This window comes from Drosophila gunungcola, unplaced genomic scaffold (genome assembly GCF_025200985.1).
Source record: "Drosophila gunungcola strain Sukarami unplaced genomic scaffold, Dgunungcola_SK_2 000071F, whole genome shotgun sequence".
In the NCBI taxonomy this organism is placed as follows: domain Eukaryota; kingdom Metazoa; phylum Arthropoda; class Insecta; order Diptera; family Drosophilidae; genus Drosophila; species Drosophila gunungcola.
This window is the reverse complement of record NW_026453234.1, coordinates 204,503-232,005: the sequence shown is the minus strand read 5'-3', so window position 1 is coordinate 232,005 and position 27,503 is coordinate 204,503. Positions and strand designations below refer to the sequence as shown.

The 27,503-nt window shown below is 43.6% G+C and overlaps 6 protein-coding genes across 9 annotated transcripts; 3 read left to right on the top strand and 3 right to left on the bottom strand.

The window, feature by feature from the left end:
• The first annotated feature begins 182 nt into the window (after positions 1–182).
• Positions 183–8,956, top strand: LOC128264470 (protein rhomboid). Its single transcript, XM_052999954.1, has 4 exons — positions 183–687; positions 6,091–6,452; positions 6,989–7,331; positions 8,089–8,956. The coding sequence occupies exons 1-4, from the start codon at positions 448–450 to the stop codon at positions 8,395–8,397; spliced, it is 1,254 nt and encodes a 417-aa protein (XP_052855914.1). The 5' UTR covers positions 183–447; the 3' UTR covers positions 8,398–8,956.
• LOC128264478 (uncharacterized) lies at positions 4,399–5,721 on the bottom strand. Of its 3 annotated transcripts, none has more exons than XM_052999971.1 (2): positions 5,572–5,721; positions 4,399–5,047 (listed from the first exon to the last, which is right to left on the bottom strand). In XM_052999971.1, coding segments are annotated over exons 1-2 (576 nt in total). In that variant the 5' UTR covers positions 5,573–5,721; the 3' UTR covers positions 4,399–4,472. The 3 variants fall into 3 exon arrangements, with proteins under 3 accessions (XP_052855931.1, XP_052855929.1, XP_052855930.1); XM_052999969.1 differs by having other exon boundaries at positions 4,399–5,082; positions 5,572–5,719; XM_052999970.1 differs by having other exon boundaries at positions 4,399–5,051; positions 5,572–5,719.
• Positions 8,957–9,156: 200 nt separating the features above from the next.
• On the bottom strand, positions 9,157–16,170 carry LOC128264490 (uncharacterized). Its single transcript, XM_052999987.1, has 9 exons — positions 16,034–16,170; positions 14,818–15,126; positions 13,763–13,887; positions 13,036–13,446; positions 11,858–12,927; positions 11,670–11,790; positions 11,349–11,611; positions 11,073–11,229; positions 9,157–11,001 (listed from the first exon to the last, which is right to left on the bottom strand). The coding sequence occupies exons 2-9, from the start codon at positions 15,107–15,109 to the stop codon at positions 9,826–9,828; spliced, it is 3,615 nt and encodes a 1,204-aa protein (XP_052855947.1). The 5' UTR covers positions 15,110–15,126; positions 16,034–16,170; the 3' UTR covers positions 9,157–9,825.
• Positions 16,171–17,062: 892 nt separating this feature from the next.
• Positions 17,063–20,343, top strand: LOC128264460 (ATP-binding cassette sub-family F member 1). Of its 2 annotated transcripts, none has more exons than XM_052999936.1 (3): positions 17,063–17,220; positions 17,289–18,458; positions 18,531–20,343. In XM_052999936.1, exons 2-3 carry the CDS (start codon positions 17,291–17,293, stop codon positions 20,147–20,149), a joined length of 2,787 nt encoding a protein of 928 aa, XP_052855896.1. In that variant the 5' UTR covers positions 17,063–17,220; positions 17,289–17,290; the 3' UTR covers positions 20,150–20,343. The 2 variants fall into 2 exon arrangements, with proteins under 2 accessions (XP_052855896.1, XP_052855897.1); XM_052999937.1 differs by having other exon boundaries at positions 17,090–17,220; positions 17,286–18,458.
• Positions 20,344–20,890: 547 nt separating this feature from the next.
• On the bottom strand, positions 20,891–21,548 carry LOC128264488 (replication protein A 14 kDa subunit). The gene is made up of 2 exons (XM_052999985.1): positions 21,201–21,548; positions 20,891–21,131 (listed from the first exon to the last, which is right to left on the bottom strand). The coding sequence occupies exons 1-2, from the start codon at positions 21,438–21,440 to the stop codon at positions 21,030–21,032; spliced, it is 342 nt and encodes a 113-aa protein (XP_052855945.1). The 5' UTR covers positions 21,441–21,548; the 3' UTR covers positions 20,891–21,029.
• A 234-nt stretch (positions 21,549–21,782) lies between these two features.
• On the top strand, positions 21,783–27,220 carry LOC128264463 (uncharacterized). Its single transcript, XM_052999949.1, has 2 exons — positions 21,783–23,864; positions 23,940–27,220. The coding sequence occupies exons 1-2, from the start codon at positions 22,572–22,574 to the stop codon at positions 24,843–24,845; spliced, it is 2,199 nt and encodes a 732-aa protein (XP_052855909.1). The 5' UTR covers positions 21,783–22,571; the 3' UTR covers positions 24,846–27,220.
• The last annotated feature ends 283 nt before the right edge of the window (positions 27,221–27,503 follow it).

Below are 27,503 nucleotides of genomic sequence, written 5' to 3'. Positions count from 1 at the left end.
TGATCCTGAGATGGAAGAACATCGATGTAGACATCATTGGCTTAGCGGAGACAGCAACCACGCACATCGATAGTTAGCGGGCACCCATACCGCGGTTAGAGATGGAAGAACATCGATGACACCCTGTCAATCATCAATGCCATCGAATATTGAAAAATCGACAATATGGCATCGAAGTTTGTCCACCCTTAATTACCGCCGTTGTTTTTTTCGCGTCCGAGGAATTAGTTTGGTTTTGGTGCGGGATTTTTTTTTCTCAACTCGCTGTTTTCAGGTGCTTTTTATGGCCCGCTCTTAATCTTATCGCAAATCAAACCGCGGGCAATGAGAATTGTAATTGCATTTTTTGGCTAACGGTAACGGCTTCGCACAGTGGGCTAAATTGGGATTAATATTGAATCCGAATCCGAATACGAATCGAATCCCGGCCAGAATTTTAAGTGAACAATGCCCGTAAAGACGGTGAATCGGCAGCAGAGCCAAACGCCCGCCCAACAACTGCAATTGCAGCAGCAGCGGGACGTGGAAAATGGCCTTTATCCGACGATTCCGCCCGAGCGCCGCTCGCCTCCCTCGCGCCCACAAACGCTGCGGCAGGACACCATCGACATGGAGGAGATACCTCTGAACCAGACCAACCCTTCGGAACCCGAGGATCGCCGCAAAATGCGCGAGATATTCGACAAGGTAAAAAGATGATATTCAAGTTTCATCGAAAAAATCGTAGCGAAATAACAGTACGGTTAACGATAAACCTTGTTAAATTGCACCAGTTAATGTTTCTCCGTGGGAAGAACAGAAAAAAAGACAACCGTCCTAAAAACACTTAGCCGGCACTCACACACTCAAACACTTGTGCATGTGAATGGAGTTACTTGTTTATTATAGCCGTCTTCTTCTCGCCCTTGGTGAAAGTTGGGTTTGATGAATCATCTGAGCATCGATCCGCTAGTGCGGCAAAAACCCCACCTTTAACCCATTAAGATACAACGTTTATAAAATATATTTTGAACTATAATAATAATAATAATAATATAATAAACTATATTTTTTACAGTTTTGTATTAACAATACATTATTAATTCCACGTTGCTATACTGCACAGCTAAAATGTCAAAGAAATCCAACATTTTTTCCTGAATTATAAGTTTATTACTAATTACACAAAATTACAATTAATTTGTAGTGAATTCTCATTGTTTAAGTAAGTGTGAGGTAAGCCAGAATTTCAAATGTTTTTTAAGTTAAATAAAAATTAAAAAAAAAAATTAATAAATTTATTAGAAAAATCGTTTTTTAAAAGCCGTTTAACTTTTAAGATTTACAGAACACTTTATTAAGTTTCTTCTCAGACGAAAATGAAATCTGTATAAAATAAGAAAATAATGAGAACAAATCGCATATGTACATATGTACATACATACAAAGCATCTTTAAATTTCAAAACGTGATTTTAGTTGATCCGAAATGTGAATGGGAAATTAAACAAAAAAAATTCTTAATGAGTTAAAAATCTGATGACAAACCACTTTTCGTGACTAACATTTTTATATATTACATTTTGGAAAGAAAAACTCACAACTTGTTTTGCTTAAAACATTTCGCTTTACCGATATAATAAATTTTTAAAATTCTATTCATCAGTCAGTCCCTAAATATGTTTTGTGCTCCTAGCGCCGACATAAATGCTGTATTTGAAAACACTTTTTTGGTTGATAAACCCCTTAGCACCCGGCTGTCACTCAATTTTGCGCCTTCCGAAGCGCTTTATTTTACACCATAGGCTATTTTTTCGCTGCACTCTGTTTTCTTAAAATTGAGAAAATGCCAGGAAAAAGGGGGCCGAAGGGGAGTGTGTTTTCTTATCGTGACAGAGGGGCGGCGAATAAAAAAAACCGGTTATAAATTATTGTTTGCTCGCTTTGAGTTCTGTCTACGGTTTGTTGTTGCTTTATTCTTTGCTGGCGTTAGTCACTTAACCACCGCCACACCCCGATGCCACCCACCGCCCACCTGTTTGCATTTGTTGTTTGGGTTTTCATTATCAATTTCATTTCTGGACTTCTGGCTCTGCGAATGCCTCAATGTACATTGTACATGCTCCTCTTGATTCACCACCTTTATAGCGTTCAATGGCCCCCGGCAACACGACAGATCCTACAAGTTAGCATTCTCCGGCTGGAAATGAAGCAAAGAACACAATATATGTGATCATTCGATTAGCATATTAAATGAGTGAACCGCTTTGATTCCAATCCAATCCCATCCCAATCGATCCGATCCGCCTGGAAATCGGCATTCCAGACACATTCCTCTTCGTCGGCAATCTTATCTGGCTTCTTTCGCTCCAAACATTCAAGTGGGTTCATACTGGGTATGCTTTCCTAAAGCTTCCATTCAATAATCTTGTCATGATATAACCAAAATAAAATACATAACAAATAACAGCAACGGTAGTTGGATTTAAAAGGCCAACCCACATTTTTTGCAAGACATATGCATATTAAATAAACCTAAAATATATAATTTCTGGATACATTTAAACTTCTCAAATAACAACTTGTTTTGTTGAATATGGCGAGCAGAACAGCCGGTTTTATACACTTTAGACCTGAGAAATGCTTTTCTAGATTTTTGTTTGGTTTTTTTTGGCAATGACAATGCATGACATTTTTTTGAAATTACTATAAAGCCCAAATTCTTACGTATTTATAATTTAAAGTTAAAAGATAATGCTATTTAGATATTAAAAAATAAACTTGTGAAAGTCAATTTACTTAAGAGCCCAACTTGTTCTCTGTGAGACATGAAATTTATTCACTAAAAGCTAGTTAAATGAAGAAAAATACGAATTCGAGAACTTAGATTGTATCAATTTGACATTTCAGAAATATCATGTTGATATGTCACAGATAAGAGCCATTTTGATATGAGAAAATATCAGCTTTTCGTATATATTATTTTAGTAAGCTATATATTTTGAACACTGCACGGAAAACTACAATAATTTCAAGATTTCTGTTAGATTTCTTTTACAAATTTCTGGTTTTAGAGTGTTCTAATTGATATAAGTTAAATGTTGCCAGATACCAAAAACTATAAAAAAGTATTACTTATTAGCACATGAAATACCTTTTTTGTGTTGAACTGAATACTGTCTGACTGTGACTAAGTACCAATTCCCGCGAGACACCATAACCATTGGCCGCTCACCCGCTTATCGCCTGATTGTCCAACACTTTGGAGTTTTTTCTTCTTTCAGAACATTTTACGTGCAAGACATTAGCTCATTTGGGGGGGAATGGGGGCTAAACATGACCACCGCACATGTGTATCTATATAAATGTCTATAGTATACGTATGTATCTGCTTGCCTTTTTGCGTGGAGCGAATTTTTAAGTGCGAGCATCGACATTTTGCTTGGTTTTGTTTGCTCCCCTCCTTTGTTTTCCCAGTTTCTATGATTAGTCGCGTTAATTGTCGGCGGTTTTGTGTTAATTTACTAAAATATTTTAAGCAAATGCATAAAGACTGCGAATATATGTGATATAATACCCATTAATGGTCTGCTGCAGCGGGTGTTCCGATTACTTTCTTGAAAACCATAAGTCATACATTAATATTTGATTACATTCTTACGTTACATTATTGGAAACCAAATATTTGCTTTCTTTTAAACCAGACTTAAATACTTACTTATTTATACAGTGCTTTGTTGTTCTATACCGCATATTTCTATTCAATTTGTACTATATTTTCGTTAACTTACTTATTAGGCAAACGTATTGAAAATAATTAAAAGTGACTTTTCTTAACAATTTTAAAAGGGGGTGCCCCTTGTTGAATACAAAATATCTGCCTTTAATAGATTGGTGAACATGAATCACAAATATATATATATTTCTAAATAACGTGAACGTTTATATAGATGGCTAAGAAATTTCTTGACCATACTTTAAAGGTCAGTGCAGCGCTTATCTATGACAAATGTTTTTTATGGCTTAGAAGTCGGCCAAAAACGATAAGAAGTTAACATCCATATAAGGGCTGTCGATAAGAGTGATTTTTAAAGCTAAAATCGAAATGGCCTTGACTTTCAATAGAGAAGATGTTATATACTCATGTTCAAATATTTTGTAAATGCTAATGCCTTGAAAATTTATTTAAACTTGAGAAAATATTTGTTTTAGCCATTCCTATTGTTTAACTTCAGTGACAATTGTGCAATTTCCAGTGACTTTCGGTTGGCCTCGTTTGGATTTCTAGTTTCTCGTCTCGATCTGTGGCATTCCTATCCTTTTATGGACACTTTTTGGCCCCACTGCATTCGCTGTTATGTTGCAAGTGTTGCAAGTGAAGCAACCAAAAGGGGAAAATCAATCAAAGAAACGTAGTCAATTTGTTGCGATTTCTTTCGGACTCTTTATTGTGCACTTTGAGTCTTACATCATGATTTGGTGGGTGGATTGTGTTCATTCGGACTCTGATGGAAGGTCAAAGAAGGTGGACACTTGTCGTTGGGGCATTAAAGTGCTGGGAGCCACCAACCCCAACTCCTCCTCTTCAATAGCATCGTGCCAAGTCGGGGGCTCCTCCTTCAAACCAAGCCACTTCCCCTGCAGTTCCAGCTCCAGAGTCTGCTTCTTTTGCTGGCGCTGGATATTTGGAGGCCTGGGTGCAGCCACCTGGCGGATCAGCGATGGCAGGTTGACCAGCCAGCACGGCAGCCATGATCCCGCCGTGCTCCTGTCTCGCTGCCCTCCAAGTCGCTGAGCCTGTCGTCGCTCCAAGGCCGCCAGTTCCCGCTTGTCCCGTGCCCGTGCCTGGCCGGGATTGGGTGTGGTGCAGAGATCGAGGCCGGCAAAAAGGCCGGCCATGCCCAGATAGAGCACCAGGACGGTGGCGAAGCCAGACGATTCCTGGAACTGGAGCGCATCCTCCTCCGACGTCTGGCAATCGCACGGCGTCGCCGGTGTCCAGCCCAACCAGGTGGTCACGTGGCGGGTCATCTGCACCAGTTGCGACATCCTCGAGTGATGCGTCTTCACTTCCTGTCCAGAAAATGAAAGTTTAACAGAAAGCCTGTATAAAACACTAAATATTACTTCAATTGCTAAATTATTACATTGAGTGGAACTAATAATAATCACAAAACATTTCATTTAATTAAATAATCCCAACCAAAATTTAAATTCAATAATATTTAAACTTTCATTCAAATTCAAAACATCTTAAGCCCTACGAATATAGTATCCAATATTACTAGTTTAAAATATTATTTAAAAAATTATTTGTCACATTCTAAGGGATCTTTTAGCAAGATATATGAGCTTAACTTATATTCATTATATATTTATAGTCTGTCGCACTTTTAAATCCTTTTGATCAAGAATATGACTGAAGTTGATGGCTTAGGATTTTTTATTATTAGAGCCGAATATTTAAATTGAAATTAAGACCGAATTAATGTTTCAAATTGGAAACAAAAATATTAAAAGAACAACCAACGAAATTAAATATAACTTTTGGATTTCAATGTAATGCTTGCAATGTTTATTATTATATACTTACTCCACTGTGTTGCATCTGTTTGTTACGGTGCGGGTCTGTCCGCCCAGGTGGAAAAAAGGCAAGTAACTGAATTCGAACCGCTTTTCATACACCCCCGCTGACATTTCTATCCAGGGCCTACTGTTATAGTATTTTGGGGTTGATATACGGATCCAAACGGCATGCCGCCAATTTGTTCTTTGCATCTAAGGTTTTAATCTAAGTTTATGTATTTAAAAAAAAAAAAAAAAAACTTTTAGTTGATAATAAGCTTTAAGTGAAAAAAAAACCCTATATACACAACATATAATCAATTTGTTAATTTTACAAGTCATTTTGCTTGCCATCATTATTTTTAAGCATTTAAATTGGGTATTTGAATTTAAAGATATTATATTTGTTAAGCTGAACAAAACAAATATGTGCAGTGGATGCAGTTTATTTTACAATCTGGCTTTTGTTAGCTCTTTAAACTGTTCTGTATAAATCGGTGGTCCATCTCCAGATTACTAAATCAATATATTATGTATTTCGCCACAGCACGACTCCGACAGGGATGGTCTGATCGGTACGCACGAACTGAAGGAGCTGATATCGGATGGTTATTGCCGGGACATCCCCGCTTATATCGCCGAGCAGATCCTGAAGCGCGGCGACCAGGACAACGATGGCCATTTGGACTTTGAGGAGTTCTACCAGATGTCCCTGCGCCACAAGTGGATGGTGCGCAACATGCTGACCCGCTACTGTCGCTACGTGGTCCCGCCCCCAAAACCACTGGAGGGCGACGAACCGGACGGCGCCTACGAGAAGCAGATGTCCATCTGCCCACCGCCACTCACCATGGTCATCTTCTCGATCATCGAGATCATCATGTTCCTGGTGGACGTCATTCACTTCCAGTGAGTTAGCTCTGGTGTTTTACCATCGAAATGTCTGAAATCCGAACCACTTTTTGTAACTCAAATCCCTCAACATCAGTTTCTTGGAAGCTGCGAAAGCTAGAAATCACAATATTAAGTTGAATTTGTAATAGAAACTATTGAATTTATTGTTTATTTTGAAAACGGACCAATAATTCAATAACACTGTTTTATGGCTAATTCCAGTAGTTCTTCTTTTTAGGAAATGACTGCAGGGGATCAATTTATCGTAATATATTTGAAATATCAATATAACTACTTAGAATTATAAAACTAGATTTCAATTTGTTATTATTAATAAAAGTGCATTGATAATATAAAGTTGAACTTTTCATACAATTTAAAATTTTCTCCATTGTTTTGAGGTTTTAAAAATGATTTTTTATAAGCATTAAAATTATGTGCATAATATTTGAAATTTGTCCATGCTTTGAGTTACGGAAAGGGATTTTAGATGAAGAAAAAAATGTTTTTGTTCCGAGAGTATGTGTTTGTAATGTGTGCCTTCGTTTCAGGGACGATCCCAACTACCAGGATCGCATTGGAGAAAGCACCAGCGGACCCGCAGCCACTCTGTTCATTTACAATCCCTACAAGCGCTACGAGGGCTGGCGCTTTGTGAGCTACATGTTCGTCCACGTGGGCATTATGCATCTGATGATGAACCTGATTATCCAAATCTTTCTGGGCATCGCCCTGGAGCTGGTGCATCATTGGTGGCGCGTCGGTCTTGTCTATCTGGCCGGTGTTCTGGCCGGATCTATGGGCACCTCACTCACCAGTCCTCGAATCTTCCTGGCGGGCGCATCGGGTGGAGTATACGCACTGATCACGGCTCACATTGCCACAATAATAATGGTGAGTGTCCATGAAACGATAAATCTACTAACTGCGAGTCTACATAGTTATACCTGTTTAAATTGAAAAATAATATTCGGAAGTAAGCGATGGATTAATAGTTCAGGTCGTAAGCTGCAAAAAACAATTCGTACCTTTAAAAATTTGATTTTTAATTCTAATCTTGATAAACCTCCAGTAAGTTTTCATATTTTTTGATTGAAACTTTGAGAAAACGAAGGTTTAAACTCGTCACATTTCCATTTGATTGGCTTTCACAGCCTTAAATGTTTAAGTTAAGCACATTTGCGCAAAACAAAACTTGATGTAACCCTTATTAAAAATGTGAAAATTGTTTATAAAATACATTTTCTATGACGACCGGGGATGAAAAGTATAGGTCGCTAGCTAAAAAAAAACTAGCCTTTGTTTATTAGGATGCAAAGCTCTTAAAAATGAAATTTGTAATGCCACAAAACTAAAAAAAATTCAATAAATTTTCGGACTTTTTTATCAAAACCCTGAGAAATAGTATTTTAATTTTTGGCATGTTGAACTCGTTATAAAATTACAAATTTATTGCCATTTACAGCTGATAATCTTTTTTTTGTTGGTCAATTCGTATAAAAAGTAATGTTTTTCTTTTAAAAAATCATATACAGTGAATGCTTTTTCATCCAAAGTTACGACAAAAGAAAAGACTTCAAAAATCCCATTTTTTTTTTTTTTTGAAATTTTATAATTTGGTGTTCACTTCTTCTTCTTCTTCTGCCAACAGAACTACTCGGAGATGGAGTATGCTATCGTTCAGCTGCTGGCGTTCCTGGTCTTCTGCTTCACCGATCTGGGAACCTCGGTGTACCGCCACCTGACCGATCAGCACGACCAGATTGGCTATGTGGCGCACTTGTCTGGCGCCGTGGCCGGTTTGCTGGTGGGGATCGGGGTGCTGCGCAATTTGGAGGTGCGGCGCTGGGAGCGCATCCTCTGGTGGGTGGCCGTTATCGTCTACTTTGCGCTCATGACCACCGGCATCATCATCCATGTCTTTGTGCCCGACTACTTCCCCAAGCAGGAGTACAACTAGCCCTAGAACTTAGCCGTAGCCCTAGCCCTAGCCTAGACCATGTCCAAAGTGCACTTCGATGTTGAGCCGAGGCTGCAGTACGCACAGTACTAACAATAGCATTAGCCTCCCTTCCCGGCCTTTTTGCCACGCCCCACCCTCCCCCCCCCCCCTCCCAGCTCCGACCATGTGCCTATGATGGCTGCAAACATAATTTATTTTCTTAGACCTTGCCATGGCAGCCTCATCCCATCCGTACGTATAAGGTACGTATTTTTTTATATTTATATATATATATATATATTCTCGATCTACACGATGCAACGAAATGTGTGGTCTGGGATGGTTTCCCATTTATGAAAACCCCGCTGAGAACGAAACTCAGCTGCTGCATTTGTATTGTACATTTCGTCAATTTATTTTTTTTTCTTCTACAAAACAACGATTTACCAAGAATAACGAGAAATATTTTTAAACAATGTATACTGTATATTTTTGGAGATTTATTATTAAGATCTTGTATTTAAATGCAATAAAAACAATGTCTTTGTATGAAATAAACGAATAGTGACGTTCTTAACTTACGGTTTTCAAATGAGTGGCGAAAATAAAATTATATCTATTTTAAGGGATGACATTTATTCAATAGTTCGATCTGGGCTTCTTTGCAGGACCAACATAACTTATATGCTAAAGTACTTAAAAATATCGTTGAATTTAAAATTCAACGTTTTCCAAAAATTTTTTTAAATCAATTTAGTCAAGAAAACACGTTCCCACTCTAGGAGATTTTCCGCTTTATTACGTTTTACTCCTGTTACAAGTTTGTTTGATTGTACAGTGTTTATTCAATAAGAAGATTAATACTCAAAGGTAAGCAAACAAACACGTCGTTTCTGTTGTGTGAATGTCAGTTATTTTTAAATAACTGCAGTGTGATGGTGTCAAATGAGACGTTTTAAACGTCGTTTAGCCTAAGAAATATTCGGCAACGAATGTCTTTTAGGCGAATTTACAACAAAAAAAAAAAAAGTGTCGCAGTAGTTTGGGGAAAATCAAGAACAAAATATTTCGTTCATCACATCGTTGCTGTTAGTTATTTTCGTGCTAACTGCCGTGTGAAGGTGTCAAATGAGACGTTTAAAACGCCGTTTAGTCTAAGTTTCATGCAAAGAGTGTGTTTTGAGTAAATTTACAAAAAATCAAAAAAAAAAAAACAAAAAACAAAAAAAGAGTCGCTGAGCTTTGGCTAAAAGCAAGAACCAAATATTTTGTTTTCGTTTCCTGTTGAATATCCTTTGAGTATGTTTAGGTTTTGTGTTTGTGTGTGTGTATGTGTGTGTGTGTGTTGGTGCTCGCAGACTCAGTCTTGACATTCTCTGGTACAAGGAGGGTTTTAGGATTACTTATGAGCTAACTTATGGCGCCTTGGCATTGTAACATCCAGGACTAAAACTTCTCATCGCTGCTCTCCTCTGGACGGGGCAGGAACTTGAGCTTGGTGGTGTCGCACATGGCCACCTTGGCCACCGAGAGCCAAGCCTGCGGCATCATGTGGTGCAAGATGGCCTCGAGACGCTCCACGGGCAGAAAGGCCACACACTGGGCGTGGTCCAACTCCTGGCAACTATCGCCGGCGGAGCAGTGATTGAGGTGATCGCCGTCCGGAATTCCCGGCACCGGACGACGAACTGGTATAACATCCTTGCCGGTGCCACGGTACAGCGTCCCAGTGGCACTCAACAGCTGGGTAACCAATCCCAGGCGGAACACCTTCAGCTGCTCGGCATTGTCGCTGATGGCCTGCATCACGGCATTGGTCATGTTGGCCGTATTGTGCATACATTTGGGGATCAGCAGCACATCCGACACGGTGGCACAGCTGGCTAGTAGGGGGCTAAAACCGGCGTCCAAATCGACGTTGATCAGCTCCAGGCGACGGACTCCACCGGCGAGGGATAGACCTCGCATAATATCGTCCACCGGGAACATGGCCATGCCCTTGTGATCGTTCTCCAAGCGGAAGGAGCGCAGAGCCTTCAGACTGGGCAGCACATCTCTGCCTAGCTTCCCACATTTCACGTCCTGGCAGGAGCCCAGCGACAGCACCTCCAGTCGTGGCAGCTCCTTGAACGCCAGCATGTTGAGATTGCCCAGATTGGTCACTCCACGCAGACTCAACTCGGTCAGATGCTTCAGTTTCGCCAGCAAGTTCACCGAAGTCAACGTGGCCTTTGGCTCCGTCATGTGGATGCGAAGTACGCGCAGCTCGGTTAGCTTGTCCAAGTTGATCAGACTCATTGATCGACTCACGCAGGTGGCTCTTAGCTCCAGCAACTGCGGCAGATTGCGAATGGCCAGGCTCAGGAAGTCCGCATCGCATGCATCGGTACGCAGTACGCGCAGGGCCCTGAGCACGCGCATATCACCGGTCATTCGCATCTGCGGATTGGCCATTATCACGCCCATCATGTCCAGTTCGCGAGTGCGGTGGCGGGCCAGTTCGCGCAGACAGGCGACCCAGTTCTGGACAAGGGTGTCGCGCAGGCTCACCGAACGCCACACCCCATTCTCGCGGCCAACCATGGCCCAGGTCTTGCACACACGCGACATGTTCATGCGTTCCTAAAAGAGCGGATTGCGGCAGTCAGATTTCGTTTTGAATAGATAACTAATGTAATGTATGAATATCTTACCTTCAGGTTCATCGTTTTCATGATGGCCATCAGCACTTGACAGCCGTTGTGGGCATCAGCCATGCTCTCCATTAGATCTTGGCGCGCCTTATTGCTCTGGTTGCGGCGCTTGTTGTATATCTGGTCGTAGCCGGTTAAATCCTGCTGGCGTGGAAGCCTGTCAAAGGAAAGGAGACGTGGAAATGCATATCGAATTAGCCATTGACCATTATGAGGGGTTTTTTTTTTTTTCGTCGAAGGAGGACCACTATTCGTTTTGGAACTAAACCGACTCACAGTTTCACTTGGGGTCGCGGCAGATCGGCCTGGATGGCTATGGCCTTGCGTCCGGCGACCACAACCACCTCCTGCTCCCTGAGCGCGCGCCTGGGTACCAGGTCACTGAAAAGCTGCGCCGGTGGATGCTGGCCAGGCACCTTGATCTCCTTGCCGATCTCCAACAGGCTGCCGACGCTCGCGTTGTCCTCATCATCTGGGTCATCATCGAACTCGCTCCTCTCAGATTCCCTCTCCTTCTCCCGCTTGATCTTCAAGCAGCTCTGCAAACGGATAAGCATTAAATCGACTAATCGAGATCAAGAGTGGTGTGCCATCTACCTGACAAGTGTTGGTCTTGAGGGATCCCTGCTTGGAGCCAGACGGCAATGGAGTCTGGCAATACACACAGTTCGCGGTCTTTATGCTGGCGGCGGCGGCCCTCGACTGTCTGGGCATGAAGCTAGAAAAGTTGGTCAAGATTATAGGCATAATACTGAAAGCGTTTCGATCAATGTATTGTAAGGTACCCTCTCTTGCGTGTGTACTTGCTCGACAGCGAGGTTCTGGCTGTGCTGCCGCCACCGCTGCCATTGCTGTTGGCCAGCACCCGAGAGTTCCCCTTGACCGCCATGGTGGCGGTCCAGCCCTCGCTCGGTGGACTTGCCCCCTTGGGCAATTTGGGCTTGGACACACGCTTGCCGGTGATGGGCAATGGAGCGGCCGGCTCCGACTGGGCCACCGCCTGCTGTTTGATTTTGCGAAGCATCGCATTGGAGGGCGTGGCCCGACGCACCAGCTCGTGCTCCGGCGGTGCCCCTTGCGCCAGGCGCTGGAAACAGAAATGCTCGATGGTCAGCTCGCCCGTCAGCAGCGGCACAATATCCTCCCGTGAGCGCAGCTTGCGTCCATTGGGTGCTATGAAGAAAACGTCGCCGGTGCGACGCTTGTGATTCTTGGTGCTGGGCAGGACAAGCTCGCGCTTCCAGCCGTAGGCGAAGGGCAGGCGATAGAACTCGTCGGTGGCCTTCAACTTCAGGGCTGAGGCTGTGGTGGACAGCTTTTCCGGTATGGCCTCGGTTTGGACATCAGGCTCGGGCTCAGGTTCAGGCTCAGGCTTGAGCTCAGGCTTGGACTCAGGCTCGGGCACCTTGGCGGTGATGTAATTGGCAGTAGAGGAAACCAGTTCTTTCGGCCTGTCTTGATCCTGACTGCTGAAGCGAAGCGCACGAGGCAGTTGCACTGCCGGCAAGTTCTGGGCATTCAGAGACCTTGCACGCTTGGCGATGCGACTGGATATGGGTGAAATGATGTCCTCCGTTTTGGGACTCTTGGGACTTTTGGTCAATGGGACTCCAGCTTCATCCTCCTCCTCCTTGGTCTTATTCTCATTCGGACTGAATAAGCGTTTGCGAGATTTGAGACGACGAGCCGGCGATGCAGACGAAGGTTCACTACTTGAGCTGCCCTCATTCTCGGCCACTACCAGGGGTTCAATTTCCTCCTCCTCCTCCTCGTAGTCGTCAACCTCCTTCGCCGACTGCTGCTGCTGCTTATCCTTCGGCTGCTCCATCTCCACATCCACATCCACATCATTCTCCTGGGGGAGGGACGACACAAGAAGTAGAGAGAGAGAGAGAGAGAGAGAGAGTTAGTGGGTTTGGGGTTTTCCCAGATGTAAGCATATGATTTTGGTTAAGGTCTCCACCTGGTTGTCTAGTTCTGGACTTGGAGTTGTTGCAGTACTGCCAGTTGCGTTGGAACTGTTGGTGCTGTTGCTAGTTGTTGTTGTCGTTGTTGTTATGGTTAGATTTGTACTTGTTGCAGTTGCTGTCTTGATTTGCTGTCTTGATTCTAGTTCTGGTTCACGTCCTTGTGTCGTCATGATCATGTCAGAATTGGGGGACAATGAGGACTCGACCGGCGATGTCATCATCGGCAATGGAGGCGATGCTAGCGACTGCTGCTGCTGCTGCTCTTGCTGCTGCTGCTGCTGCTGTGGCTGCTCCTCCACCATTTTAGCCAGCTCGTCTGGCCCTGCTTCTGCCTCAGCTTGCGGTTCCACTCTTGGAAACACCAGCAATCCGCTCGTGTACAGTGCCTGCAGCTCGCCCAGCGACTATTGTTTCGGTTGAGATTGAGGTGCGCACAAAACGGTTACGGGTTGGTACATACAATAATACAGGTCATTCTACAGAACACACACAATTAGGAAACAGGCATATACCCTCTGTATACCCACTACATTTTGATTGTGGCATGAAACCAGATCAGCCTATAAGAAACAAGCCAATACGATGGACTGCAGCTTGTCCAACTTTACTAGACTACATGTCTGAAATAAACGGGTATACAGAGGCATATTCCATATTCCATGCACAGACAGCAGCAGGCCCGCTCCCCTCCAGCACAGCTTCGCCATCCCCTCTACTCACCTGTGGCTCCAAATCCGAGCTGATATCAATGCTGGCCATGGCCTTCAGCTTCGGGAATTCGCCCGACCAGCCCATGAGCGCGGTATCCCCGGATGAAAGACGGCGTTTACGACGACGAGAGTTCCCTAAATGGTAAGCAATAAGAAAATGGGTTAGATTACACTGCATCCGGGAGCTTAAGATACTTATAAAATGTTCTAGCTTTTTAAAATGACTAAAGATCCATGCTTTTTAAGAAATGAAAAGAAGCCCCAACGTATGGCCCATTATAATTTGTAAGTTTTTCAAATTTGTAACAAGATATTCTAGCTTGAAGTTACTGCGTTTTCGCTCATTTTCTATATTTATACCCTTGCAAAGGGGATTTTAATTTTCGTTAGAAGTTTGCAACGCAGTGAATGAGACATTTCCGACCTTATAAAGAATATATATTCTTGATCATCATCACCGAAAGAGTTGAGTTCACTTTTGAAACTATCTGCGTGAAACTTTCCCAAAAGTTGTCTTCCTATTGCAGGTAGTATATAACTCGGGACGAGTCGAATCGGACAACTATATCATATAGCTCCCATAGGAACAATCGGCCAAAATAAAAAAAAATAATTATAACTTGCTGTTTACATTTTTTGTTTTGTCTTCGATGCTTAGTAATGGTTTACTATTCTAGAATTGCTATTTAAATTTGAACAAAATCATGTAGCTCCAATGGTAACAATCCAATAAAAAATAAATTAATTACAAAAAATTGTAATTGCTCTCATTTTAAAATTTTGTAATGGTTTAATAAATCTGAATTACGCTTTTAATGTTATTCAAATCCGAGAACGATATCATACAGCTGGAACGATGGAATAACTGAGCTGAAAATCATCGTTGCTTCAATGTTATTAAACATTTACTTATATGATACGAAAATAAGGTGTTTTAAGGAATATTTAATTTTTGCAATAGCTGCAAGGGTATGTACATATATAAGTTTCGGCTTGCCGAAGTTAGCTCTCTTTTTGGTTTTTTTTTCTAATAATAAAGCTCTTAGAGTTCGGTCTGCCACTTACCATTTAAGGCACCTCCGTTTTGTAGATCGGACTCGCCGGAGTCATTCTGATGATGCCCATTCATCTGCGGCGATGAAGAGCTCGTGGTGGTGTCATCCTGCTCGCTGCCCGAGAGCTCCATGGAACTACGCCCACCGGTGGGAGTAGCCCCGGATCTGGAACCATGTCCATTGCTGGTCGTTGGAAGCGGCGAAGCCTGCGACTTGGACTCGCTGCTGGAGCTGGGTGGTGAGCCCTTCTTGGCGATCGGCTTTGATGTGCCAGGAATGTCGTCGGGGTCGGACGAGCTCATGACGCTCTGGAAAGGATCTGAAAATATGACAAGTTATTTGATATTCAAAATATTATAAAGTAAAAAAAAAAAACCTATGTAACTGAGAAATGTAAACAAATTTTTGTAAAAATAAAGATTTTCAAACATTTGCACAATTTTTAACTTTTTATAACAATAATGATAACTCTCTTTAGAAACTCTGCGACTATACTGACATGTGTATGAAAAATCAAGTACTACATTTATATGACAACTCTGGAAACAAATGTCATAAATGATCCGTTCTATGATACCACAGTCATTTTGGATGATCGCAAGAGCACAAGAGTGAAGAAATTCTGCAATTCATCCTTGTGTCAATTTCTACTGATTAATTTGCAAAATTACCAATTGTATATTATGATTAAGGTTTTAATTAAATCAAATAACAGACAATTGGATTTAACTTTTTAGGGTTGTAGCTAAAACGAGCGTTTACTATAGCACATTTTATTTTATTTATTATTTTACTTTATCGAATATTATTACTAAACGAATGTGATTTACTAATATATTTGTTTTCGAAATGTCCTTTGTGTTTTTTTGTATTATTCTTCGAAGCCGCCAAGCACTTCATTTGAGCGGGCTTATGTGTTTGTATGCGTGCGCCAGCCACAACAAATTTTCGACAAGAGCTTGCAGGTATGTGCGTACATACATGTCATGTGCGTGTGAGCGGTGCGGCGGTTTGTTTTTGTTCGGTTTCTGCTTTGATCGCAACCTACCCATTCACGTTCAATACTGTTTGACCAATGAAAACACACGCACACATACATATAAGAATAAGGGGCTGCAAAAATCACAGTTTGTTGCACCTTTTTTGTTTAAATGACAAGCGAAAATTGTTCTAAACTAAGTTCTTCATTTCTTCTTTCACTTTGCAAGCAACCCATTTTGCTTTACCATTGTGTTTATCACGCTTTGCCTAAAAGCTTCTTCGGCGCATCGCTAACTTGCGGTGCAAAAGTGTGGGTATCGCAGCGTCTGTATGCGTGAGCGACGCCAATTAAAGCGGCCACAAAGTTCACTCTTACACTTGGACCCGTTTTACCAAAATACATAGTAAATGCCACTTACCTTGTCAACTAAACTAAGCACAATTTATCTCCCGAAACTAGAACTAGCACCGGTAAAATTTCCTTCGAAAAAGAAAGAGAATTAGCTTGATGATAGTAAGAAACATCGATGTTTTCAAAAAATCGGAGTTATCGATGCTTTGCAGGGATTGTCGATGTTTATCCTTGCCTCGGCTAGTATCGAGGTTTTGGCGTTAGTGAGTTTTTTAACAATCGTTATAAGCTATATGCTATTCACACTGCCTCGCGTTTCCTATCGAGTTTTCTATCGTTTATTGTGTTCACATTGGGCTAATAGCCTGGTTCCATTGTTTAATGCCGCATTAAAATTAAATGCGATGAATAGCCAGATTCCATTGGCGCATTAAAACGCATTTAGCCTAAGGCGCATTCATTTACACAGGTCTTCCCAATGGCTAAATGCCGCATTTAAAATAAATGCGAATAAAAATCATTGGCCCCGAAAGTTTTTTGAAAAAATACCGGAAAATACTGATATTAAACGATATATCGTTAGTGCCACCACCACAACAGCTGGTTTTTATACGTAAAGATGGAGCAATTTTTGATTTCATTTGAATATAAAACCTATTCTGCGTACAAAGTAGTTTACGGAAATGAGCGTAAATTCACTCATAACCATGGTTTTGAACATGCAGCAAAGGTATTCAGAAGCTTACCGATTCATCGATATGCCTGGCTTTGATCTACTGATCAAATAAGTGCCTTGAAATAGTAATACCCTTTAGCTTTATTTTACATTTGGCCCATAAATTGTTACGAAATTGCCAATTCTGCTGACACTTGTAGCGCTTTTTTTATATAAAATAAAATTTTAATCCATGTGCTGCTATCGATAGTCCCAAAAATATCGATAACCTTAAACATCCCTGGTAGAGCCAACTGGTTGCACATATGTATTTAACGCGTATTACATACCTACATACATATATAATAGTGCCAGCTCTGCACGTGAAATTCGTAGGCGGCGAAAGTAATCTGTGATCAAATCAAGTGAGTATATGGGCTATACATACATATGTGCGATCCACATGGTATATAACACCTTCGCTTCCAAGCAGAAATGTCCAAGGCCAAGGGAAAGAAGAAGGAGCGCTTCGACAACGACGATGAGGAGCAGTTGGAGAAAGTGCAGGAGAAGAAGGCGCCGCCAAACAAGAAGGGTGGCAAGAAGGGAAAGCGAGGAGGTGGCGGCGACTCCAGCGACGAGGATGTGGCACCCAAGGGCAGGGAAAACGAGGATCTGGAGAGCATAGCCTCCTCGAACCAGAGCAAACAGCAGCAGCAGCAGGGCAAGAAGCAGGCCAAGAAGGGCAAGAAAGGCAGGAAGAACGATGACTGGAGCGACGAGGATGAGAAGCCAGCGAAGGGCAAGCAGGATGATGATGAGGATGACGAGGAGGACATGGCGCCTCCCCCCTCCAAGCCAGCGGCCAAAAAGCCACCGCCCAGCAAGAAAAACAAGAAGAACAAAAAGAAGAACGACGATTTCTCCGACGACGAGGAACCCGATATGGATCTAGAGCAGCTGGACGACGAAGAGGAGGAGCTGGTGGTGGTGGCGGCTGCAAAGCCTGCCTCCAAAAAGTCCAAGAAGAAGCAGCAGGCCCAGCAGAAGAACAAATTCGCAATGAGCGACGATGAAGATGAGGCAGCAGAAGATTTGCAAGATGACGACGACGAGGAGTTGGTGGAGGAGCCGCTGTCCACCAAACCTGCGGCCAAGAAGTCAAAGAAAAAGCAGCAAAAGCAACATCTTCCTGCCAGCGAGGACGAAGTGCAGCCGGAGGATGAGGATGAGCAGCCCGAAAAGGAAGTGGAGGAGCAGAAAGAAGAGCAAGTCCTCAGCGAGAAAGTGGCAGCAGTGAGTCTCAAGGCAAAGACGCCAGAACCTGAACCTGAACCTATAGAGCAAGTCCAGACCCAACCTGAAGCTGCAGTGGAACCCCAACCCGAGGAGGAAAACGACGCTGAGGCGGAGGAACCCAAGTCCGAGGATAGCAAGGAGGAGACCAAGGAGAAGAAGCTAACCCACAAGGAGAAAAAGAAGCAGAAGAAGCAGCAGGAGTACGAACGCCAAATGGAGCTGATGACCAAGAAGGGCGGCGCTGGACACTCGGATCTGGACAATAATTTCACCATGTCGCAGGTGCAGAAGAGCGCCGGTCAACAGGCAGCCCTGGAGCATGCCGTCGACATCAAGATCGAGAACTTCACCATCTCAGCCAAGGGTGAGTCATATGAGTTGGCCATTCCATCTAGATGTGTATTTTAATAAACACCTTTGTATCTACTCATGCCAGGCAACGATCTGTTTGTGAACGCCAACCTGCTGATTGCCCATGGACGTCGCTATGGCCTGGTGGGACCCAACGGTCACGGCAAGACCACACTGCTGCGGCACATTGCCACCCGTGCCTTTGCCATACCGCCCAACATCGATGTGCTGCTCTGCGAACAGGAGGTGGTGGCCACCGACAAGACGGCCATCGATACGATCTTGGAGGCGGACGTGCGACGCACTGAGATGCTCAAGAAGGCGGATGATCTGGAGAAACAGTTCGCCGCCGGCGATTTGAGTGTGCAGGAGGAGCTGAACGATGCGTTTACGGAGCTGAAGGCCATTGGTGCCTACTCGGCGGAGGCCAGGGCCCGGAGAATCCTGGCCGGTTTGGGTTTCAGCAAGGAGATGCAGGACAGACCCACCAACAAGTTCTCCGGCGGCTGGCGCATGCGAGTCTCCCTGGCGCGAGCCCTCTATCTGGAGCCCACGCTGCTCATGCTCGACGAGCCCACCAATCACTTGGACCTCAACGCTGTGATCTGGCTGGACAACTATCTGCAGGGCTGGAAGAAGACACTGCTGATTGTGTCCCACGACCAGAGTTTCCTCGACAACGTCTGCAACGAGATCATCCATCTGGACCAGAAGAAACTGCAGTACTACAAGGGCAATTACTCCATGTTCAAGAAGATGTATGTGCAGAAGCGTCGCGAGATGATCAAGGAGTACGAGAAGCAGGAGAAGCGGCTGCGCGAGCTGAAGGCCCACGGTCAGTCCAAGAAGGCGGCGGAGAAGAAGCAAAAGGAGTCGCTTACGCGCAAGCAGGAGAAGAACAAATCCAAGCAGCAGAAACAGGACGAGGATGAGGGGCCGCAGGAGCTGTTGGCCCGGCCCAAGGAGTATATCGTCAAGTTCCGCTTCCCGGAGCCATCGCAGCTCCAGCCACCCATTCTGGGTGTGCACAATGTGAGCTTCGCCTTCCCGGGCCAGAAGCCGCTGTTCATCAAGGCGGACTTTGGCATCGATCTAACCAGCCGGGTGGCCATCGTTGGGCCCAATGGCGTGGGCAAGTCCACGTTCCTCAAGCTGCTGCTCGGCGAACTGGAGCCGCAGCAGGGTGAGCAGCGCAAGAACCATCGCCTGCACGTGGGCCGCTTCGATCAGCACTCTGGCGAACATCTCACGGCAGAGGAATCGGCTGCGGAGTATCTGCAGCGCCTGTTCAATCTGCAGCACGAAAAGGCGCGCAAGGCGCTGGGTTCCTTTGGTCTGGTCAGTCATGCCCATACCATCAAGATGAAGGATCTGTCCGGCGGCCAGAAGGCTCGTGTGGCGCTCGCCGAGCTGTGTCTGAGTGCGCCCGATGTTCTCATTCTGGACGAGCCCACCAACAACCTGGACATCGAGAGCATCGACGCCCTGGCGGAGGCCATCAACGAGTACGAGGGCGGCGTGATCATCGTCTCCCACGACGAGCGACTGATCCGCGAAACGGGCTGCACTCTCTACGTGATCGAGGACCAGTCGATCAACGAGATCGACGGCGAGTTCGATGACTACAGGAAGGAGGTGCTCGACTCGCTGGGCGAGGTGGTCAACAATCCCAGCGTGGTGGCCAATGCGGCGGTGCTGCAATAACCCTGGAGTTGGACCCGCACTTGGACTCCACGCCACTACGCCACTGAACATCGTCATCATCATCATCTCGCCAGCCGGCTCGACCTCTGTTAATTCTTTAACTGTTGAATGGTTTTTCCGCTAGTTAGCCTTTTTATACCAACACATATGTACGAACTATAACAAATTGTAAGAGTAAAAGTTATTACACAAGAGAGGTGTTTACTTATCTTAATTTGAATATGGTTCTTGAGGAACGTTGGGAAGATCTTTTAAGTATGCACAGTTTTAGTTGTCTGCCAACAATTGTTTCGAATATTTTTTACTTAATTTTACTTTTGTTTTTCAAAACAACTTTATTTTCCAGGTAAAAATGATTTATTTTGGCATTTGAGAAAAACTTCAAGTCAATATCAAATATTATTTGAATATGCTAAGGTAAACACATATTTAAAATTTAAAGAAATTTTAATATGGTCATTCCTTGTTATTTGTTAAATTTAAGTAGCTGAATGCTTAATTTTACTAAAATTATATTTGGGAAAGTGTGACATACAACAATTGAATGCATTTTCAATTATTAAATCAAGTAGGGCTTACAGATCATTGATTGTTTAGTAGCTAAAAGACAATTTCAATTGGAATTGATTTGGAAAAGTGCAATTTATATAAAATCGAAGGCGATTGCAACTATTTAATTGTGAAGTACTAAAGATTCTTTGATTATTAGATGACCAATAAATACAATAAACACAATAACACTCAGTAAAACAAGCATATTGCAATAATTTATGCTTTATTGTAGCGCGGACCACTATTTTCAGGCGCACTCCGCAAAAGTTAACAAAAGTTAGGAATAGTTCTTAGATCTAGTGTGGAAATGAGAGGATGAAGCGGACATCTAGCCGCTGCGATAAAAGGCCTTGACATTGTTGATCAGGTGGCTCAAGCCATTGTAGCCATCCTTATCGAAGTCGATGTTCTCGCCGCCGAATTCAATGACCTGAAAGTGGAGAATGGTGGTTAAGGGGGTCAACCAGGTCACCAGATTCCGCGGAGTTAATGCACCCACCTCCTTGGCCCTGATGGTGTCGGCGCCATGTGGCACTCCAATGACCTCCACCCAGGCTCCATCGGCGGCACCCAACTCTCCGGGCAGATTGATCTTCAGCTTCTGGTTGTCCGTGGAACTGGCCAGCAATGTGGATCCCGCCACGCTCTCCACGCGAACCATAATGCTCACGGTTTGGCCATTAAACTGCTTCAGCATGCCGCCGTTGATGATTGAACGTGGGTCAAAGGCATCCATCATTTTTCAGCAGTTTATTAAGGTTTAATTCAAGCGGATCAGTTTAGTCTGCGAATTTCAGCAGAAAATGAAATGCCGTAAACAAGAAAGAGCGCCAAAATCGATAAGGTGTTCTATCGATACTATCAAAGGGTAGTTTTTTAAATTACTTGTAATTATTTTCCGGTAATAATAACTAACTGTAATCATTTTTATATGTATCTAAAAAAAATAACCTTTTTGTAATTAATTTAATTACAAATTCAACAATCCAATTTAAATAATATTTCAAATTAAATTTAAATCAAATTCTTTAGCATATGCACCAAAAACATCGATTACTCGCTGAACTGCGGGAGAGGTGAGAACGCGCTAGTTTTTGTGTGACAGTTAGTTACAACGATGTATCGATAGTTTTTAGCCTCGCCAACCGAACCAATGTTTATTGTTATAAAATAAATGTTAAAAATAAACAATTAATCACTTGATGCAAAACATAAACTAGTGCAAACAGCAAGTGCGTTGTTAAAACGACCCCCGTACCCTGATCTTACCTCATCGCGGGCACTAATAAAAGCTAAACAACAACGCCAGCAGCAGCAGCAGCAACAACAACAAGCAGGAGATTCAGATTCGCAACGCAATCAAAAAAAAACGAAAAAAAAACTACAAGGCGAAACGCATAAATAAATAGGGAAACAAATAATAGTAATAATAAGACTAAAGGCAAGTGGAAAAGTACGAAAGCGAAAAGAGAAAACATATGTACGTTGCGTGAGAGTGACGTGTGTGTGTGTGTGCGTGTGAGAGAAAGAGAGCGAGCGTGAGAGAGGGGAGGAGAGAAGAGGAAAAACAAAAACAACAGCACAGCATAAGCGAGACCTTGAAAACTTTAAAAGCAGCAGCAAAAATAACAACAACAAAAGCACAAAATACAACAAGCTCGAAATATAAAAAAAAAACAATATTTTAACAAACAAAAAATAGATTTTTATAAAAAATTGATCGAGGAGCGGAGCGTATACTCTGTTATGGAGAGTGACGATTTTCATTTACCGCAAGGCGCCAATTAAAGGGTAAAATCCATAAAAGCGAGGATTGTAAGAGGAAAAGCGGTGCAAAGAAGGGCCGGAAAAGCGCTGGAAAACCTGGAAAATGGCAGCAGCAGAGGCGGGCAACACGGGCTCCACAGGCGCGACAGGATCAGGATCTGGCAGCTCCTCGGATCCTGCCAATGGCCGGGAGGCACGCAATCTCGCCGAGAAACAGCGGCGGGACAAGCTAAATGCCAGCATCCAGGAGCTGGCCACCATGGTGCCTCATGCAGCGGAATCCTCCCGCCGCCTGGACAAAACCGCCGTCCTCAGATTCGCCACCCATGGCCTGAGACTGCAGTATGTCTTTGGCAAATCGGCCTCGCGGCGACGAAGAAAACCCATACTAAAGGGCAGCGGCTCAAGCGCCTCGCCTGGCGGAGATCTCCCCAATCCCAGTCTGCATCTCACGGACACCCTAATGCAACTGCTGGACAGCTGTTTCCTCACCCTCACCTGCAGTGGCCAAATCGTTTTGGTCTCCTCCAGCGTGGAGCAGCTATTGGGCCACTGTCAGTCCGATTTGTATGGCCAGAATCTGCTGCAGATCACCCATCCCGACGATCAGGCTCTGCTGCGCCAGCAACTGATACCCAGGGACATAGAGACCCTGTTCTACCAGCAGCAGCAGCAGCAGCATCAGCAGGGGCATAATCCCCAGCAGCACTCCACATCCACTTCGGCCTCAGCTTCGGGCAGTGATCTGGAGGAGGAGGAAATGGAGACGGATGAGCTGCGTTTGGACCAAGAGGAGGATCAGCAGCAGCAGCAGCAGAAGGAGGAGGATGAGGATGAGGACCACAATCAACCGTATAACCGACGCACGCCCAGTCCGCGGAGCATTGCCCATCTGGCGGCCATCGATGAACGGCTGCGCACCGACCGCCGCTGCTTCACTGTCCGCCTGGCCAGGGCATCCACGCGAGCGGAGGCCACGCGGCACTACGAGCTGGTCAAGATCGACGGCTGCTTTCGCCGCAGCGATTCCTCGCTGACCGGCGGAGCCGCAGCCAACTATCCCATTGTCTCGCAGTTGATACGGCGGTCGAGGAACAACAATATGCTGGCCGCGGCTGCAGCGGTGGCTGCGGAAGCGGCGACAGTGCCGCCCCAGCACGATGCCATTGCCCAGGCGGCGCTGCACGGCATCAGTGGCAATGACATTGTCCTGGTGGCCATGGCCAGGGTGCTGCGAGAGGAGCGAGCGCCCGAGGAGACGGAACCGATCGGCATGACCTTCTACAGGCAGCCAGAACCCTACCAGTTGGAGTACCATACAAGGCACCTAATCGACGGCAGCATCATCGACTGTGATCAGAGGATTGGCCTGGTGGCGGGCTATATGAAGGACGAGGTGGGTGCACGCATAATTTTCCCTTTCCAGATGGCTTACTAATCATGTTCTAATTCATGTTAACCCGTAACACAGGTGCGCAACCTTAGTCCCTTCTGCTTTATGCACCTGGACGACGTGCGCTGGGTGATTGTGGCCCTGCGGCAGATGTACGACTGCAATAGCGACTACGGCGAGAGCTGCTACCGCCTGCTGTCCCGGAACGGACGCTTCATCTACCTGCACACCAAGGGCTTTCTGGAGATCGACCGTGGCAGCAACAAGGTGCACTCCTTTCTGTGCGTCAACACGCTGCTCGACGAGGAGGCGGGCCGGCAAAAGGTGCAGGAGATGAAGGAGAAATTCTCGACAATCATCAAGGCCGAGATGCCCACGCAGAGCAGCAGTCCGGACCTGCCCGCCTCGCAGGCACCACAGCAGCTGGAGCGGATTGTCCTCTATCTGATAGAGAATCTGCAGAAGAGTGTGGATTCGGGTGATACGAGTGCGAGTGCGAGTGCAAGTGCAAGTGCGAGTGCGAGTGCGGTGGGACAGCCCTTGGAGAGTCTGATGGACGATGGCTACAGTTCGCCGGCGAATACGTTAACGCTTGAGGAAATGGCTCCGTCGCCAACGCCTACCTTGGCCCTGGTGCCGCCGGCTCCATCGTCGGTGAAGAGCTCCATTTCCAAGTCGGTGAGTGTGGTCAACGTAACGGCGGCCAGGAAGTTTCAGCAGGAGCAACAGAAGCAGCGCGATCGGGATAGGGAGTTGCTGAAGGAGCGCACTACTCACTCCCAGCAGGGAGTGATCCGGCAATTGAGCAGCTGCCTCAGCGAGGCGGAAACAGCATCCTGCACCCTGTCACCGGCCAGTAGTTTGAGTGCCGGCGAAGCGCCCGATACGCCCGATCCGCACAGCAATACGCCGCCGCCACCGCCACCGCCGCTCCATACGCGTCCCAGTGTCCTGCATAGAACCTTGACCAGCACGCTGCGATGACGGGCTGATGGATTCCGGTTTGCCTTCTAAAATGGGTGTGGATTGGACGCCATTAAGTAGCCCACATTGCTCAGATAATCATCATCGGTGATATAATCCAAGCCAATCACAAGTGAAGCCCCAAAATGTATCGGCGAAACGCACATTAATCAGATACCTTGAAATTCAGTTAAAAAAAAAAGTTCATTTGACTTATAGTTTTTGATTCAAAGTTCATTTGATAGGGTTCAAACTTGTAATAATGAAGAATTTGCGCCTTAAAATCAGCCAAAAACATGTGGTTCTTAGAAACCCCTTTATAAAACACATTTTAAGTATGCATTATTTAAAGTTTTATACAATTGGACAACATTTAAGTATTTAATTACTTACAAGGCGCATTAAACTGAAAATAACACAGGGCTTGTAGTCAAGCAAGTCTGTAATTTTATTTCGGAATTCCCGCCAAATCTGGTTTCCTATACATTTTAACTTGTTCAATATGGATTCTTTATTATATTGCAAACAAAATACTTATGTTTATATTATATTAACATTTGTAAAAATGGTTTCCTTATGGTTTAATGTGAAGAAAAAGCCCAATCAAGGCGCATTCATTTTGAGATTATGGCCATAATAATCATCTGATCACGATGATCGTTAGAAAGTTACTTCAACTGATTAATGGAAAAGATACATTTTGGGCATTGGCTATCACTGGTTTTACAAGCGAAATCGATTCAAAATAGTTCGATAATGTGTTATGTTGAGCACCGATCGGTGTGTGCTGCTAAATGCGTTCCATAATCAGTAATCTTTGTTATGTAATTACTTTTAATTTGTAAATATGTATGTGTGTGAGCGGTAGTGAGTGTGTGTGCATGAGTGTGTTTCAAAATTAGATCAGTGCTCGGCTTTAATTTTAATTGAAATCTAAACCCCACATCCCAGTTATCACTCCCCCTTCCCGCGTCCCGCACACCAGTGTAAAAAGAGTACAAAAACAAAAAAAAAACAAACAAATTATATACATATTTATTTTGCTCTAAGTCTAAATCACGCTAGAAAACAACTCATTAATAGTTAAACGGATTTTGCAATCGATGGAAATTAAACGCTCTATTTTTTTTTTATTTTTTCCGTCTCAGTCGAAGAGAGTGAGAGGGTCACATACAGTCGAACTTCTCTAAATTGAACTTTTTGGACACCTGAAAATCTGGTTTATTATTATATTGAGTTCAAAAACGTGTTCATATATTCGGAATTTCTATATAAAATCGAGTTTTAGTACGTTTGCAAAGAAATCTGCTAAAAATGTTTTAAAATGTCGCTGTATTGTGTTCAAAATCATGTTGCTATTTTTTAATTTTAATTAGCGAAATGTTTTTAGTACCCTTTAGGAAAACCCTCATTAGTTTGCATACAAAGTTTCCCAATGTAAACATTGTTTAAAATGTTAAAAGTTAAGAAAGTAAATTATTAGACCAAATTGAAAACTAGAAATATCCAAATTGGGAATGCCAAAAATCTTAAAAAAGAAAATAGTTATATATATGTATATATAAACTATAGTTTTTTTTTTAATATTTCTTGAAAGTTCTTAAAACTATAATTAATTAGTCCAAATCGTGAATCTTAAGTGAAGAGAGAGTTCGACTTAGGAAAGTTTGACTGTAGCTCAATACTCACTTTGCCAGAGAGGGAACGAGAGATCGTCTCCTCCCGCTCTGACCTGTTATCAAAGCCTTTGCCATCGTCCTTGGAGTTGAGTTCTTATCACCGGCGTATCGGAGGGAATATATTATTTTTTTTTTTCGGGAATGTAGTTCTAGGGGTAATTTTGAGGCGGTGGGTGGTTTCGGTGGGTGGGAGCGTGTCGGGCGGTGGTGGGCTGAGTGGGGGGCCATGTTTCGTTATTATATATTTTGTTCTATAGCGAAATTCTTGTAGCTATAAACCTATGCATATGTATATTATTAACTTTTTGTTTAGCTCAATTTTTTGTTTGTATTTTTAATTATTATTCGGTTTGTCTAGTGTGTAATTCAATTAAAAGTCTAATGCTAATTTCCCAGCGTATGGTTTAGTGTTTGTTCAAACGAGTTGTGCTCTTTAAACACTTTTGGTTTATCCGTCTTTTAACTTTTATTTGTTTTTCCTTGCGTTGTTATTTGCCCCCAAAAAAAAAGCAAAACAAAATTTGTGTCGTTTTTTGTTTAGTTATTTAGCTTTAAGTGTAACGTCATATGTCAAGCGGTATAATCTACGTAAGAATAATAATGTGTAATGTTTTTTTTAGAGCTTGCTAAAATCTAGCAATTAAAATATAGCCTGTAATTAACAATAATTAATTATAATAATCAGTAACAGTTCATGCAAATGAAACGTTAATAAATAATAAATTATATAAATGAAAATGAGCGTTTTCTTTATTTGTTAAAAAAAAAATGAAACAAATCTGTTAACTACGCCCACGTACATATCAAATTGTGTACATTAGTTTTGAATTAATTTTACCGCCAATTGGAACCGGTGATCAGCAATTGCTGACGACGAGTTCCAATTGGAACGTTCACCTGGCGAATAGTAATGTTCGTTAGAAGAGTGCAGCTAGCTATACTAATGGCTTAAATCTATTTTGACGTACTTGTAAGCGAATAAACTTAGAATTCACTTGGA